Genomic DNA, 16,799 nt, shown 5'->3' with positions numbered 1-16,799 from the left:
TTTATGATGAAAACTAAAACTTATTAAAAAAGTAAATTTTAGAAAAGTCTCGAGTAAATAAGATTTGAATTTTTATTTATTTATTTATTTATTAGCATTGAGAACTGAGAAATCGAATTTTTTCCCTAAAGAAAAAAAGTAAAAACAGCGACTTTGTTTGCTCGCGTCGCATCATACTCGGCACCAGGAAAAGATTACCGACTCGTAGTAAGGTTGCGTGGTACTTGCCGGTAAATGCGGAAAAAGAAGATGTTTTTCATTTTCGCATGCTATACAACCATGCAGCCTAAACTAATTTAGTTTGATTCCCCCATTAAATCTAACAAAGACGGCAACGTTGTTGTGCCAATTATAGATTAAAGAAGCTAACACACAAAATATATACACATATAAACAAAAAGAGAGATATTTATAATTAATAAGCAGAAGGTCCACCACATGGTTTCGAATCTTGTTAGCAATAAATTAGGAGACTGGAATAACCATAAATTTGATGGACCCTTGGAATTAAATTTCTGGAATGAAGATGAACCAGATCCAGATCATGGGACAACGCAATCCATAGAGATGGTGGGAATCCCAACATCCAAACAAACTGATACGGTCTTCGCTGCAGCCTGCAACTAGCCAAGGCTGCATGTGCATTATTGCTGCTCAGGCATATAATGCAAAGCCCCAACTCTGCAAAGCCTGCCGATGAACCTCCAGCTCACACCATCTTGCCAGTCCAGTGGGCCCATATGACACCCCAAAAATTACTACCCACAGTTTTTTTGTTTTTTTTCAATACATGCATTGAATTTTTTACTACATTAAAAAGCTTTTCAATCTATTAGTAAAAAAGTTGCTCCATTCTATTCTTTTACAGCCACAATAATTGATGTCCAAATCTTTATACACATTTCCAATTTGAACCCAAAACCTTCCCACTCTTTAACTACTCTCCCATTTCATTTTAAAAAAAGACATTTGATCATCAAGTTTAATTTCCACATGCTTCTTCACTCACACTATTCTGAGAAATTACCTCCCCAAACTTGAGGAAGAGTTGGGCATCTGAAGTGCTCATGGATGGACAATTCACCATGTGAGGGGTCTTGAGATTTGCATACTCGTCCATGTAGCAAGGCACTTTGGCAGATGGAAGAGGGGACGGTAGCGTCGGGGTGATTGATTGTTTCGGTGGTGATGTAGTGGACAGTACAAGACTCCCAAGGACTCGTGCAACTTCGTGCATAGTCGGCCGATCGGATGGCTGTCTCTTGGTGCATAAAAGAGCTAGCTGAAAAACCTTCTTCACTGCTCCGAGGTCCTTGCAAGTGGCTGTGATATCAGGATCTACAGTCTCCATGACACCATTGTTTTCTGTCTTGGATAAAATCTGGAACAAAGAGGGACTGTGTGAGAAACCAGACTGATACATTGAAAGCATGTTTTCATCCCAAAAAGGATTAACCTAAACAAATCAAACGAAATAACCTAATGGAACTGCTTATACAATGTAACGGATTCAATTTCATGATTACCTGACAACTTATGAATCAGTGGATTAAGATTGCAATTAGAGGAGACTTGCAAACAATCTAAAACATGCATGGAAAATCTTCCATGGTAAGATTTCCTAGCCATCAATTTCAATGTAAAATGCAAAATTCCAATTTAATCTCAGAAAAAAGTACCGCTTAACTTTGCCTATCACCATTATTAAAAATAAAACTAACCAGATGATGGAGATTGGATTCATTATCTACAGCTTTCCTTCCCGTTAGCAACTCCAGTAGGACAATGCCATAACTATACACGTCTGATTTCTCTGTGAGGCGAGAAGTTCGAGCATACTCAGGATCTATGTAGCCAATGGTGCCCATTATGTGAGTAGAAGTATAGGACTTCGAGGTGCACAAGATCTTGGCAATACCAAAATCAGTCAGATGAGCTTCGAAATCCTTGTCCAATAAAATGTTTGATGACTTCACGTCCCTGTGTATAATACGGGGACTACAATCATGATGCAAATATGCAAGTCCTTGTGCTGATCCAAGTGCTATCTGCAGACGAGTGTCCCAATCAAGCTTCTTCTTTTTGGCAGAAGGGCCTGCAACAAAGCAAAAATATAGTCAGTCTTAAGAGAAGATGATTTCTCTACAAGGATTCTATTACCCTCAAATAAAAGGAATTTATAAAACAAATCGAAATTGCTGACCATTTTTGAAAAGTGTGCTAAAGTTAATCCAGAACTCATAAGAGCCTCAAACATAATGTTGCAAAGGCACCAAGCAAAGAATGATAAAAAAACAGTACGCATCTCCCACTTTTAGAATATGCAGAACATAATATGCTTCCCTTTGAACAAGTATAGGTTCAGAAAAACAATGATTCAGAACATATGTGAACTTACCATGAAGAAAATCATAGAGACTGCCATTTTCCATGTAGTCATAAAAGAGAAGGTTTCCAGAAGGGGACAAGGAGTACCCTTGAAGGCACACTAGATTACGGTGCTTGATACTCCCTACTGTCTCAAGTTCCGTCTCAAATTCCTTCAAGCATTGAGGATAATGAGAATAGAGTCTTTTGATAGCCACTGGCTTACAATTTTTAAGAACACATTTGTATACTGTGCTTGATGAACCATAACCAATTATGTACTTCTCACTCAAGTTTTCAGTCATTCTCATGATGTCCTCGTAAACATGTAGTGCCATATTCATGTTAAGAATAACCAACTTTGGTGTTGAGTAGCTAACTGCGGTTTCACAAGCACACAGACCCAGTATTTAAGTAATTATTAGCAGAGATTTAAAAGCAATAGTATCAAAATCCATGAAATATAACAGATAAAAAGTAAGGATATGAACACCTAAGCCACAAGTTACCCTCATGTTATTATAAAGGAAGTTAAATCTACAAATTGATATAGATTCTCAAGCCAGAAAAACAACAAATCTGTTAAAAATTAAACCTAGCTTTACTCACAATTTCTTAAATTCATTCAGTCATGGTGTTAATCAACTACTAAAATAGTCGAATTAAAAAGATCTGTAGGATCGTCCAATCAGAACCACTTATGTACTATCTATAAACAAACCAACCATCTAATGTGACGGATAAACAGCCCACCCAGGTACCTGGCTTGTCAAGTGAACCATCGGTATAAGTTATTGGATTGTGGGGTCGACATGCTGCCACCAAGATCATGAGAAGAATCACAAGGGCACCAAGAGCAATTCCCAGGATGGCTGCTTTAGATATTGTGACTGCCAAGATAACAAGTCAGACCAGATAAATGTAAAGATTTCAGTTTCTATTTAACCTGAATGATCAACTCTAAATCCAGGAGCATAGCAACATCTAAGAAATGCAACATATGCTTATGAAAACATATTTTCCTTATTTACCAACTTAATGATTGAACAATATCAAGTAAAATAACTAGCAATATGTCTTTTTATATACCTCGCTCTGTTGCATGAAACTGGGGACATGGAGAAGTAAGCCAGTAGCCACAAAGATGAGGGTTTCCAATAAAGCTTCACAAAGAGCTTATGTCAGTCAAGAGTATACAACACAACAATTTTACAAGCATAGGCAGCAAAACTTTAAATCAACACGCTGACAAATGAGTACAACACAAATTAGTTATAAATTTTCAAAATATGGTAAAATTCTCTAACCTGTCGGGTGTAAACCTTGAAAAGTTATTGCTTGTGGGAATATTGCCAACCAGATCGTTATAAGATACATTTCTGCAAAAATTTGATCATTAATCATCAAGCATCTTATATTTGTGGTAAGTTACACTATAAACAAAACATAATTTTTCGTTAAAAGAGAACTCACAGTACAGAAAGGCTGAGGCAGTTGATAAGTGACATCACATCCCCTGATAAATTGTTGTGTTCTAGTCTCCTGAAATATTTTGTAGCAAAGATTTAGAAGCTGACTAAGCTCTTGAAGAAGGTTAAGTGCTTAGCTCATCATAAACATAACCACTTATATTTTTCCATCCAATGAACAAACCATCAAAACGGGGAGCATAATAACTTACAATGTGAACAAGTTTTGAAGCTGACTAAGCTCTTGAGGAATCAAACCCACAAGATGATTGTTTGAAAGATCACTATAATGCAACAGATGAATAAGAAATTAGAAAGAAGCAGCTAAATGGTATTAATAGAACAGACAATCCATAGCAAGGTTATACAAAGAAGCAGCAGTTGCTCACATTTCCATCACGCTTCTTAAATTACCAAATTCTGCTGGGATAAATCCGCTTAGGTGATTATTGCTCAAATTCCTGTCCCACTTAGAAGAAATTGTCAACAAAAGAAAGCAATGATAGAACAAATCAATCAACTAGTAGTGGAACTCACAGCCTCAGAAGATGTTCCAAATCACCAAGGGATGATGGAATTGAGCCATTGATTTTGTTATTTGAAATATCCCTGAGAATATTATATGTCAATACAAGAAAGTAATATACAAAAAGAAATAACTAAAGGACGTAATACTTACAAAGTATCCAAATTACCAATCCGTGATAGCTCAATTGGTATTGGGCCACGAAGATTGTTGGAAGAAAGATTCCTGAGAATGAGCAATAGTTATAATGATGGCTACAAGAATCATTGTAACAAGTACAGAATGAAATACATAATAGAAGCCATGACATGAATGTGTGCATGAAAATGTTTTACGAACAGATCGATGGAACCAGACAGAGATGGCACTGGAGAAAGATCATGCAAGATAATTTAAAATGATCTGCATTGTCCTTACAAATAAGTCATACTCTCCAGCCTCTGGAAAGAAGTTAAGATGGTTCCATTCAGCTTGTTCCCATGCACATTGCTAACATCATAAATAACCACATTAAACTAGGAGAAAAGAAGATTATAAAAAAGCATAAAGTTAAAGTTTAAGTGCTTACAGACTGTTAAGATTTGTACATGAACTAATATTATTAGGGATAGGGCCCTCAAGATTGTTGTTGGCAACATTACTGCACAAATTTTGGGTCAGTAACTTGTATTTAAGAAATCAGAAACCACTGAAACTAAAATCCACTATAAAATAACCTACAGATCAAATAAATCAGTAAGCTTCCCAAGCTCAGGTGGAATATGCCCTGTAAGATGGTTATCATTCAATTCCCTGCAAAGGCAGTAATAATCAAAGAGTAAATGAAATGCCTCAACATGTATGATGGCTGAACAGAAACTGGCCCTCTATATATCAGCCATCTGCCACATTAAGATATCATGAAAGGATTGGAGATAATAATTCATATCTTGTCTAACAAAAGGGATTCATGCTCAACGGTTGGACAAAATAAAAATATCGAAATGGCCAGATGCAGTTAAATAAGAAATCAAACTTCAATAGATTAAAGGAAAGTGGGATAGTTTGCATACAAATAATGAAGCTTTGTCATGTTTCCAAGCTCCGGGGGAATTGGTCCACTCAGCTTGTTGCCATGCAAATACCTATAAATTTATGATATTGGAGTCAGGATGTACACGCGAAGCGTAAATCTTTTAAGTGAATTATTTATTTGTCTACTTATCAAAAGCATTTGTCCATAATGTTTCATCCGCATCATTAAAGAAAAAATTGGTTTGCGATGTCATGGATTGATATGTATAGGTAAAAATAAACTGACATATCATCATTATAAATCTCCGTCTAGCATAGTTTATCTTGAATACTCTAGAACACAAGATTAGAGACAATTAAAACATAGCATGAATGCCAATCACGTACTTACAGTTTCTCTGTATATGTCAAATTTCCCAGAATAGAAGGGATTGGCCCAGTTAACATGTTGCAGCTCAAATCTCTGGATTGCACAAAAATTGGAAATGAGACATACATATGGCAAACAAGAAACATCTAAAGACAAGGCAAAGTTAACTGTAAAAGCTTCACAAAAGACGGAAGTAGGGTTACAGCACTTACAGTACAGCAAGTGCCTGCATCAAGCCAATGACGGAAGGAATATGCCCAGAAAGTTGATTACCTTGCAATGATCTAGCACGAACAAATATAAGTTTGATTCTTAAATCAGACGGAAGCAATGACATTATACAACAAAAACCAAGTGTATCACAGAAGTTATAAAGCACATACAATGTGGCAATTTGCAGGAACCCAATATTAAATGGAATCTCCCCTGTTAGCTGGTTATAGGACAAATCCCTGCCATATCAAGAGAGATGAAGCCCTTTTTAATTAAACCAATGAAGAATTTCTACAGAGTTGATCTTAGAAGTCAGATGAGATACGTACAAGACCTGGAAGGAGGTGCAGTTCCCTATACTTTGAGGAATGCTACCAGTCAAACTGTTGTTTCTTACATCACTGAAACAGGTTTAGGAAAATATGTTAGATGGGATCCTCTATGCTGGAAATATCGAACATATTTTTGGCTCTAAGTGGTGAGGGTAATGCTAACTTACAAATACCATAACCCAGTGAGCTGGCACATATCTGGGGATAGTGTTCCCCCTAAATTGTTCCCCCGTAAACCACTACAAACGAAAAGACAACAAAATATTTAAATTTTAGGTTGAAGATGAGATCACCACAAGAATCTTTAATGTGACAATTGGTACACTCACAGATACTGCAAAACTTCATTCCAGTATATAAGCCTCGGTATTTCCCCACTGAGATTATTCTGCGCCAGGTCTCTAAACACATTATCCAGAATGTGTCCGCTATCAGTCCAGGGAGCCTTCTATATAAGCATTTAAAAGAGTACGAATAAAATGAAAAAATGACTTACAAAATCTTCAGGTTAGGAATCTGGGACAGGGTTGAAGGAATCGGTCCAATCAAATGATTATTCTTCAAAATTCTGATAGCCCAATGGAAAAAACAAAAACAATTCATCATCTGTAAAAGAAAGATCGACAACTAAAACACCAATGCAAACCAAGATAAGCTTTTTTGGAAACTTACAGATATTCCAATTCTTTCAACTTTGAGATTGAAAATGGTATGTCTCCATATATCTCATTAAATGACAAGTCCCTACAAGCAACCATGAAATCATTAGTTCAAATCAGAAAATATTTGCAGAAAGACATTATATCCAGCAACAACCACACTGCAAAGAGAGCAAGATCATGCACTCAAAGCAACTATATTCATTTACACAGACAACTTACAGGCTTTTCAAAGATGTACAATCACCAATCTCATCTGGGATCTGACCTGACAGATGATTTCCCCTCAAGTCGCTGATCATAGAGAAGAAACAATGAATCAGTCATAACCAATGTTCAATTCAATATATAGCACAACTCAAAGTTCAGAAACAACATTTGAGTTTACAAAGAATAACAGCCAAAAAAAAAAAAAAAAAAAGGTGTATAACCTCTCCACAACATATATCTTTAATTTTACCACATTCTCTCAATCCTCGACAACGATTTAAGACAATAAAAAATCCAAATAAAGGTAATTAAGTCGAGAAACCCTACATAGACTGAAGGTCCTTGAGATTTCCAATCGCAGGTGAAATTTCGCCATCAAGATTTAGACCTGAAAGATTGCTGCAAATATGCAAAGACAAACAATAAGAAAAAAAATAAATAAATAAAATAACATCAAATTCAACAATTAAAACACAATAAGTCAAATTGGGCAAATAAAATAAAAAGAAAAGGACTTACAGAGCAACGACACTGAAGGAGACATTGTCACAGGTGACTCCTCTCCACACACAATAATCCGACGATGGAGAGTCAGTCCAGTCATAAAGAACATTGTCCACATCCCTAAACGACTTCTTTATCTCCAACAGTGTTGCTCCTTCATTACACAACCAAATCTCTCAGGATCAGCGCGAGACACACATACAAAGAAATAAATTAGTTGACACTAAAACCCTTCAGACAAGGAAACTTAAATGTCCGCATTGAGTGGGAAAGTAAAATATTATAATGGATGGAGTAAGAAACGCGTTGTCTAAAAATTGTTGAACGTCAATGATTGATAACTTACGATGAATTTTCCGATTAAAAACAATTGTTTGAGCCTAGTTTGGACAGCCTAGTTTGTACGCCAAGAAAAAGGCAGAAGAAATAAAAAGAAAATCTAAACTCGTAACTCTACATTTCATGATGTCCTGGTTCACCCAACATGAACCAAAAACAAAAAAAAAAAAAAAACAAAAAGATGCCAACAATCTATAGCATGTAAGTACAGGTCATTAAGTTCTCTGGGTTAGATTTTCTATCCTCATTTTCTTCTTCTCTTTCGTGCATTCTCTCGGAATCCAAACAGAGCAATAGCCTCAGTACAAATAACGACTCACCGTCTTCCGTAGCCGCAGAACCTAAACTCAAAACCACGAGAAAAGCAAGAAGAACGAACTCAATCCGAAATGCCATAACTGCCCTCCCAGTGAACCTTACTCTACATCAAAACACCTCTCTGAGTCCTCATTACCGACGCCGTTTAATCCTTTCGAATAAAAAAAGACCAAAGCAAATCTCTTCCAAGTACCGTAACAAAATGATGGCGAATGGTTCAGTACCCACTTTAAAACACAGCGAGTCTATACATCCTCGGAAGCCCAACAAAGAAGAAGAGGAAGTGAAACAACCGTCCAATTCTTGGACTCGCCGACATTGAAATGCTCGGGAAAAAACAAGGCTACTGGTTTTCTTCCTTTTTTTTTCTTTTTCTGTTGCTGGGTTTCTTTTTTTCCTGTGATGAAGATACGTCTAAAGGAGGAGCTCAACTTAGCTTGTTCAATCACATCGCTACTGGCAATAGGAGTCCTTCTACATAAAAGTGTAAGAAGAGGCAGATAGTTAGAGAGAGAAAGAGAAAGAGAAAGAGAGAGAACAAGAGAGAATTATTTCATGGATAAAGTTAAAAAACCATCTGCCAGAGTTCTGCCATAAAACCTGCAACCTTACAGCTCTTTCTAATCTTTCTTATCTCTCTCTTTACATTTGTTGAATTTTCTCTCTCTTACTGTACGCTATGCCATTGTCAATAATGGGTCGCTTTCTCTTCGGTTTGGCTGTGAGATTGTTTGCAGAGAAAGAGAGAGAAGAGAGTGGTTAATGTATGTTGTGGTAGTAATCTTTTTGGAGCTGACAGAGGCAATTTCTTGCTTTCTCTTTCTATCCATATCTGGCAATGGGATTAAGATTGCCTGTAATCCTTTCTTAATTTTTATTTTCTAGTTTTTTTTTGTTATTTCACAATATGCACTCATCATTTCGTATTTATTATTTTGTATCGCTATTTATTTGCATGGCTATTCCATTCTCAAGTTCTTTCCCAACCAAATTTCAACTTTGTACATTCAACCAATAAAAATAAATAAGTAAACTTTGTGCGATTATTTTTTTATCACAATCTTTTTCTATTATACATATTATTAGCCTTTTTTATGAATATATTATTAGTTTTGTTAATTTCTAATATCAAATGAAAATCAAATTATAATTATAAATATCAGTTAAAAACTAACAGAATCAACAACCTTTTCAACTTCTTCGTTTACGTTAAAACATGTTAAAAGAAAAAGGGAAGGGGGGGAAGGAGGCGGCAAATTTAAACTATGGAATCGTTCGTGTAGGACAATATTATGGTTTAATGTTTCGCAATAAAAGTGAAATTAGATGAACTTAAATTAAGATTTCATAAAAATTGAAAACATGATTTATAATATGGGCGAATTTAGAAAAATTTTAAATTTTTTGGAAATATATGTATGAAAAAAATATCGATAATATTTATTATTTTAAATATAAAAGTATTTTTGTACATATTCATATACCATATTTAAGATATAATCACTTTCAATACGTCATGATGATGGAAGACTAATTCATTTAACATATATTAGATACAAATAAAGTAATGATTATAATTTTTAAAAATATTTTTTTTTATTTGTATAGATATATATATATCATAATTATATTTATGGGATATAAATTTATCATTTTCATTTTCATATAACTTATATATTATCACATAGATTTTTAAAAGTAATTTTAATTATGGATACGAATCGGTCTCTATTTAGTATATAAATTAATATTCTTTAAATTGATGAGACATAAATGTACATTCAAAAATAAAAGTATTTATTAATATATAAATTATTTATAACTATTAATTAATTATATATTTTTAAAAAAATATTTTTCTATTAAATTGTACTTTGTAGAAATTTTTAGAATATACCAAGCATGAGAATGTTTTAGTTATATTACTTTGAAATTCATTTTAAATATTAATATTAAAGAGTAATATTTTTTAAATATTATTCATATTTTTTACATGATAAGTTTATTTTTACAATTCACAACCTTATTAGAAATATATTAAATTTAAAAAAATACAAAATTAAATTTATCATTTTTATTTTTTCTATTGATTTTTAAAAATTATTTTTGAATATATCATCCAAGGAGCCCAGATTTTTTCGTCCAAAATGAAAATCATAATTTTGAGGATTTCAAAATTCAATGATGGTGGGGTTTCCTAAGAACATGTAATTCTATTTCAAATTTTTCGTTATTTTTATTGAATAATTTTTACATACATTTACGAAGTAAGTAAGCAAATTCAAAGTAATTTTTAAAAATTTTAATTATAAGCATCAGATGTATCGAGCATCTCGATAGGAGTTTCTTTCTTCTTTTTTTTTTTTATAATTATCTCCGAATGAATTAATTAGAAGCAAGTATTTAAAAATGAAAGGATTTATTTATGATTATTATTATTATTATCAAGAAATACAGAAGGATTTATGCTGCAAAACATGCCAAAGTTGGATTATCTTTGATTCGGGGATTGCGATTGCCATCGGGATTTCAACGTCAACGTCGACGTTGTGTACTAGAACCGGACCAGTCTAGATTCCTAGCAAAGGAGGAGCTAAGCCAAGTACGTTGTAACTGGTAGTTTAGCCGACTAGGTCACGACGACCTTTTTTATTTTTCTCCTTAACACCCAACAATTTACATTTTTATAACAAAATAAAATATATATATATATATATATCAGATTTTAATAACCTTTTTTTTTTCCCCCCAATTAATAGACATGGTGGTGGTTGCTTTGTTTGCATTCTATGCTTTTACCTTTTTCTCTTTTTTTGTTTTTTTGGTTGTCTTTTGGCTTGCTTTAAACATCATCTACATTTTGAAATTCAATAATGCAAGGCTTTGTCAACGACTTAATGGTGAGTGAAAACAAACATATAATTAATTGACACGAATTACATGTTTACTTAACTTTTCAAAATATAAAAAATAAATAAATAAAGAGTACGAAATCGAAATGGCTTATTTTATGTCTATGTAATAATTAATTAAGCATACCGTCTTTTGACATGAACATGCATGTCAACTTGATCATATAATAAAACAGTAACTAAACCATTAAAAAAAATATATACATTAGAAGTTCAACAAAAGCACGTGGCTAATGCAAGTGGCATTCTAAACATGACAATGTATATACTAGCAGTTCAATTTACCAAAAAAAAAAAAAAAAAAAAAAACGTATGTATAGCAATATAAAAACAATACATTAAAGTGCATGCATGGTCTCGATCCCATTATATATACTCTACAAACTTTAAAGATCATTGTATAATCAGGAATAGAAAAAAAGCTTGTCATATGTGTGTGTGTGTGTGTGAGAGTGCGCGCATTGATCGAAGATTTATAGTCCTCTTTTGCTGATAAGTAAAGCATTGCGGGCAAAATAACTACTATGCGATCATATAGACCAGATGGCTGAGTAAAAACTCAAAAAAATATTTTATGAACGGTTTGTACAAGGGATGGATAAAATTCAATCAAATCCATCAAATCCAATTAATTTTTAATGGTTTTAATTGGATTTTTATATTAATTGGATTGGATTGGATTCAAAATATTATAAATTGTATGGATTGGAAATATAAATCCAATCCAATCCAAATAATATATTATATAACTAAAAAAATATATATTTTTATTTTTTAATTTTTATATATTAATTTTAGTATTTTTTTTTTCATTTTTATATATTAATTTTTAATTTTTTTCTCTTTTTATATATTGATTTTTAATATATATATATATATATATTTTACATCCTCATATCCAAAATTTCAAATCAAATTATAAGTTGTAATCCTAAACTAAATATTTACCTTTGTTGTCACCCACCATCAGTCCATCACTATCACCATGATATATATATATTTTTTACATCCCCATCATATATATATCTACATATATTGTATCCAATTGTTACGTATATATATATAAATGTTTAAATATAATTTATTACTAATTTTATTGTTTTGATCTTTGTAGAACTTACACAATCAACTAAAATTAGTGAGCCTCTCAAAGTTGATTGAGTTATGATTTATCAACGTTTTAAGATTAAAAAAAAACAAAAAAAATTATGCATTGATTCTTGAGTGAATAAATTTTGACGAATATATTATTTTACATTATTTGTTCTAACAATTTTAATTTGATTTTATAGGAATGAGATAATGACATTAATATTTGCTATTTAATAAATGCATGATGTGTATCATTTGCTACATTTTCTTCTTTATTTTCCATTGTAGACTATGTTATATTATTTTAATTGTATTTTATATTTGGATAATTATAATTTATTATTTATATTTTATATTTAAAAAATTTTTTATTTGTATTATATATTTATAAATTAGTAAATTTCAAACCGATCAACTAATCAAAATCAAACCGATCATAGATGGTTTGTTTTTGTTTAAATTTAATGTTTTAATAGTTTGATTTAGATTGTAAATTAGAAAAATCGATATATATGGATTGGATTGTATTTTGATCTAAAACTAAATCAACCTAATTCATGTCTACCCTTAGTTTATACACAGAGATGCATGGTACGATGGGCATACTATTAGATTAACTTTATTTGTCCAGCCAATTTCTTTGAATGAAGAAAATGTTGATCAAACAAGTGAACCATGCAAAGGGCATGAGAATAAATTCGACAAACCCTTTTAAATTATATTCAAGTTTATAATTTAAAAGAAAAAAAAAAAACCTATAATCTAAAACAAGATTTCTATATTTGCTCCAAGCACATGTATTTGCTGGGTGTCTGGACCACTCCAATTTTAATTATCTATCAGCAAATCATGAATCTTCCTTTTTATTGTCAATGGCAAGTGATCAAAATTCCTACCACTAATTACTTTTAAATAACAAAATTAAAGAAAAGAAAAGTCAAACAAGAAAACAAATTCAGCAAAGGAAAAAAAAAAAAAAATTATGGACCTGAGATGAGTAAACTTTATGTAAGAGAGAGAGAGAGAGAGATAAAAACCGTATGGTAAAAAGATAAGAGAAAAAAAGAGAGGGAGAGAGGATCTGAGTCTGAGAAAAGCTAGGGTGAGTGAGGGTCCACAGCGCTTCGTACTCTGAATTAACTCTCATTTTTTCTCTCTGTGTATCTTACTTTATTTGAATAATAATAATATTTTACCTCGGGAAGGCCATTGTCGCGTCCCCTCAATGGCTCTGACAAGACCCCCACCCCGATGATTTCGTATGGGTCCCACTCGGGTGTCCAAAAAGCGAGAAAATTTGGGTGCATCGGTGGTACCAGCTCAGCTTATACCACTCCAAATGATTTGCTTACATGTGTAAAAAAAACCACATCATAAGCCAAATCATCTCCGGTTTTTTTATTAAAAAAAGTGATATTGAAGCGTTAAAAGTGGAGAGAGAGGACCATCGTTAGGTGAACACTCATCGGAATTGACGCCAGAGATTGAAGGGTTCTCAGATCAACCATTGAGCTGTGACATAAGCAAGTAGCAAACAAACTCATGGCATTTGTGCCTGGTTATCAATCCATGCTTTTTTTTCCCCACTTCCTTTTTTGGAGCTTCAAATAAAATCTTTCTTAAAGGGGAAAGAATTTTTTCAGAGCACTACTTGAAACAAACAAATTTTTTCTATTGGAATTTTCTTACTAACAATAAATCTCAAAGAATTTTTTCCCTTTTGTCATGTATTTCTTTGAGATTGTTATTATTTATTGATATCTTTTATGTTCAAAGATGGCTTAGTGACTCACAGAATTCAAAATAGTTTTTTTTTTCTTTTACTGTTTTTTATGAATTTTTTAGCTTTTATTGTTAAATAACCGTTGAAGATTTCAGATTCAAATTATATGGGTATGGAAGAATGTAAAAACAGAGTTATTGTAACACCAACTTTATTAAAGTGCGTTTAACCTAAATCTAGATTGGAAACGATTTCACAAAGAAAAAGAGAATTTATTCCATGGAAATCCAAAAATGTGAAGAGCTTCATGTGGCTCGGAAAAGATGCTCTGTAGTTTATGGCTGTTAGGGATGGAAAGGCGAAAAACCATAGAACTAGCCATCGTAAGAAGTTTTACATATCAAAAATTAAAAAATAAAAATAAACAATAATTGGAATAACAAGCTAACCTTGCAATTTTTTAAACACGTGGCACTAATTCACCTGGAGTGGTAGCAGCTGAGCTGGTACCACCGATGCACCCAAGATTTTCTCCCAAAAAGCCTGATCACATATAATGGCGTCTCTTTAACGTCGTTAACGTCGCTGTCCCATGTCGTTTTCAACCCTGTCGTTGGCTATTTAATATCTTTAATAATAATAATATTATTATTATTTTTTAATTTTGGCAGAAAAAAGGTTATAAAGGGGAAATAAAAAATAATTATAGTTTAGGACGATTCTGATTACTAAGTTTGAGGTTTTGGGATAATCAGCGTACTGTTTCCCGGATTAGAGAATGCTCCTCCCTCACCAACATATCTTTTTTTATTCGATTTCCATCGTAAAACCCAAAAAGTCTTCCCACCAAATGATAATGAAATATATCTCTGTAGACTCAGCCATGTGGCACATTCTAATTGGAGCTGTACCTTCACTTCTTTTTATTCAGCTTGTACTTTTTTTGGTGAATTTTATTCAACTTGTACTTGCTCAACGATTGAAAAGCATGTATATTCCGCGTCTTTTAACCTTTGATAAAACCAAGCTTCTTTGTTTTTTTAATTTATTTTTTAAACCACCAAGGGAAAGAAAGTCGATCAGACCATCACACTTTGATGATTTAGAAATTGTGATCCTGAGTTTTGGTATGGCATTATTATTATTTTTTTTTCAATCACTAAGGAAAAGAAAATCAATCAAACCATTATATTTGATGATTTAGAAATTGTGATTTAAGTTATGATATGGCCCGTTATTGTTTTGAAGGTCCATGTTGCAACGCTGTATGATGCTAAGCTTTTAACCTGAGCTAATATTGTAAGATTTCTTTTGTTTGTTTTTTATTTTATTTTTTGTCTCTAATGAATATATTAACTCCATAGAATATCATGCAACTGTAATGCTTTATTGCTATGTCTGTATCATTGAATCCTAGCAATATTAATTTGACACTTCGTGAAAATATTGTGTTCTTTTATTTTGTTTGGCAAACTAAAATATCACATATGTTTGGCATATGAGTCACATGCAAAACATTCTAAAAATAAACATATGCAAAAGAAGGGGAAAAATAAATAAATAAATAAAATAAGGTTCAATAAATTTGAAGTAGAGATAGGGTGAATTGTGGTTGGAAAAAGTAAACCCAGAGGCTGTTTGATTCATAGAAGGTTGGCTAACAGAAAGAAAGCAACAAATTAGGTTTTTTTAAAATAGCAAGCGAGGCATGAGAGATAGGCACTTAGGCAGTCATGTATCCTAGTATGTAAAGCAACAAAATGTCCACGCTGTCTTTAGCTGGTGTAGTTTTTGAGTTTTGGCAAATTGCAATTCAATCACACAGGAAGGTGTCCATTTATATTAACAGCAGCAAAATAAAAATTGATTTTATTGTTTTCTTTTTTTAGTATTATTATCTTAGGCCTAGGGAAGCTTCTTTTTTTTTTTTTTTTAATAAGTAAAATAGTCCTAGGGAAGGTAGGGTGGGGAATTTGGGTTTGGGTTTGGGTTTTGGGTGATGATTAAAGGGAACAGTGCGATGGCTGTGGGGAAAGAAGGGACCACAAATCACATGCAAAGCGTTTTAGCATGAAAGCCTTCTCAACAACAATTGTTCTCGATCACGTGCCCATTCAATGTGAATATTAAAGTTTTATGGGACCCATCTCCCTATTTTGCTTCTCAAAATTTATCATGCAATTCAAGAGTAAAAAAGATTAATAACAAAAAAATATATATATAAAAAATGCGCCTTCCCAGATAACGGATTCTAAAGAAAGAATATATAACTGTCTCACTCTTTCAAAATATAAAAATAAGCCCTTTATAATCATAGATTACATTCCCAAGTTGCAGCATATTGAATCTTTTAAGAAAAAAGTTGCTGTACTCTTTTTTCTTTCTTTTTTTTTATTTTTTTATGTCGAGTTGATGCACTTATTTATTTATTTTTGTGAATAAATTGCTGTACTCTGTACTCCTTATTCAATGCTTATGCAAAGACTAACGACAAGCTCATTAAAACGATGTGTTTTGTTAATGTAAACGGGACAGGTGACCCATTGTTGTAGCATTGCTCAGCGTAATCTTTCCCTATATTCTATAATTTATTTATTTATTTTTGGCTTTGGTTTCAGCCGAGTAAATAATTCAAACTTCTCACTCAATGAAAACAAATGAAAAATATATATTTGAAGTTGCTCAGATTAAAAACAATATATTTTGGCTTCAAACTGATGGGGCTATTCATTCAGGAGAAATAAATATCTG

General features: G+C 32.6%; 1 protein-coding gene across 3 annotated transcripts; it reads right to left on the bottom strand.

Moving 5' to 3' along the window:
- Positions 1-390: 390 nt before the first annotated feature.
- LOC107420054 (LRR receptor-like serine/threonine-protein kinase ERECTA) lies at positions 391-9,085 on the bottom strand. 3 transcript variants are annotated; one of them, XM_016028912.4, is made up of 28 exons: positions 8,896-9,085; positions 8,324-8,795; positions 7,680-7,818; positions 7,488-7,559; positions 7,173-7,244; positions 6,964-7,035; positions 6,788-6,859; positions 6,621-6,692; positions 6,459-6,530; positions 6,289-6,360; positions 6,130-6,198; positions 5,959-6,030; positions 5,768-5,839; positions 5,415-5,486; positions 5,083-5,154; positions 4,931-5,002; positions 4,780-4,851; positions 4,516-4,587; positions 4,374-4,445; positions 4,226-4,297; positions 4,049-4,120; positions 3,841-3,909; positions 3,675-3,746; positions 3,457-3,530; positions 3,129-3,257; positions 2,399-2,746; positions 1,722-2,095; positions 391-1,381 (listed from the first exon to the last, which is right to left on the bottom strand). In XM_016028912.4, the coding sequence occupies exons 2-28, from the start codon at positions 8,397-8,399 to the stop codon at positions 983-985; spliced, it is 2,973 nt and encodes a 990-aa protein (XP_015884398.3). In that variant the 5' UTR covers positions 8,400-8,795; positions 8,896-9,085; the 3' UTR covers positions 391-982. The 3 variants fall into 3 exon arrangements, with proteins under 3 accessions (XP_015884398.3, XP_015884399.3, XP_060673034.1); XM_016028913.4 differs by having other exon boundaries at positions 8,922-9,085; XM_060817051.1 differs by lacking the exon at positions 8,896-9,085 and having other exon boundaries at positions 8,324-8,878.
- Between the last annotated feature and the right edge of the window lie 7,714 nt (positions 9,086-16,799).

This window comes from Ziziphus jujuba, chromosome 5, assembly GCF_031755915.1.
Source record: "Ziziphus jujuba cultivar Dongzao chromosome 5, ASM3175591v1".
NCBI lineage: Eukaryota > Viridiplantae > Streptophyta > Magnoliopsida > Rosales > Rhamnaceae > Ziziphus > Ziziphus jujuba.
Note: the sequence above shows the minus strand (reverse complement) of the source record. Positions and strands in the feature narration are given on the sequence as shown.

Excerpts from the sequence above, each read along its gene's own strand:
- LOC107420054 (XM_016028912.4), bottom strand. The coding sequence starts at position 8,399 with ATGGCATTTCGGATTGAGTTCGTTCTTCTTGCTTTTCTCGTGGTTTTG. Across the intron at positions 6,860-6,963 it reads TTGAAAGAATTGGAATATCT|AATTTTGAAGAATAATCATT; the intron begins GTAAGTTTCCAA and ends TTGGGCTATCAG. Across the intron at positions 5,487-5,767 it reads TTGACATATACAGAGAAACT|GTATTTGCATGGCAACAAGC; the intron begins GTAAGTACGTGA and ends ATAAATTTATAG.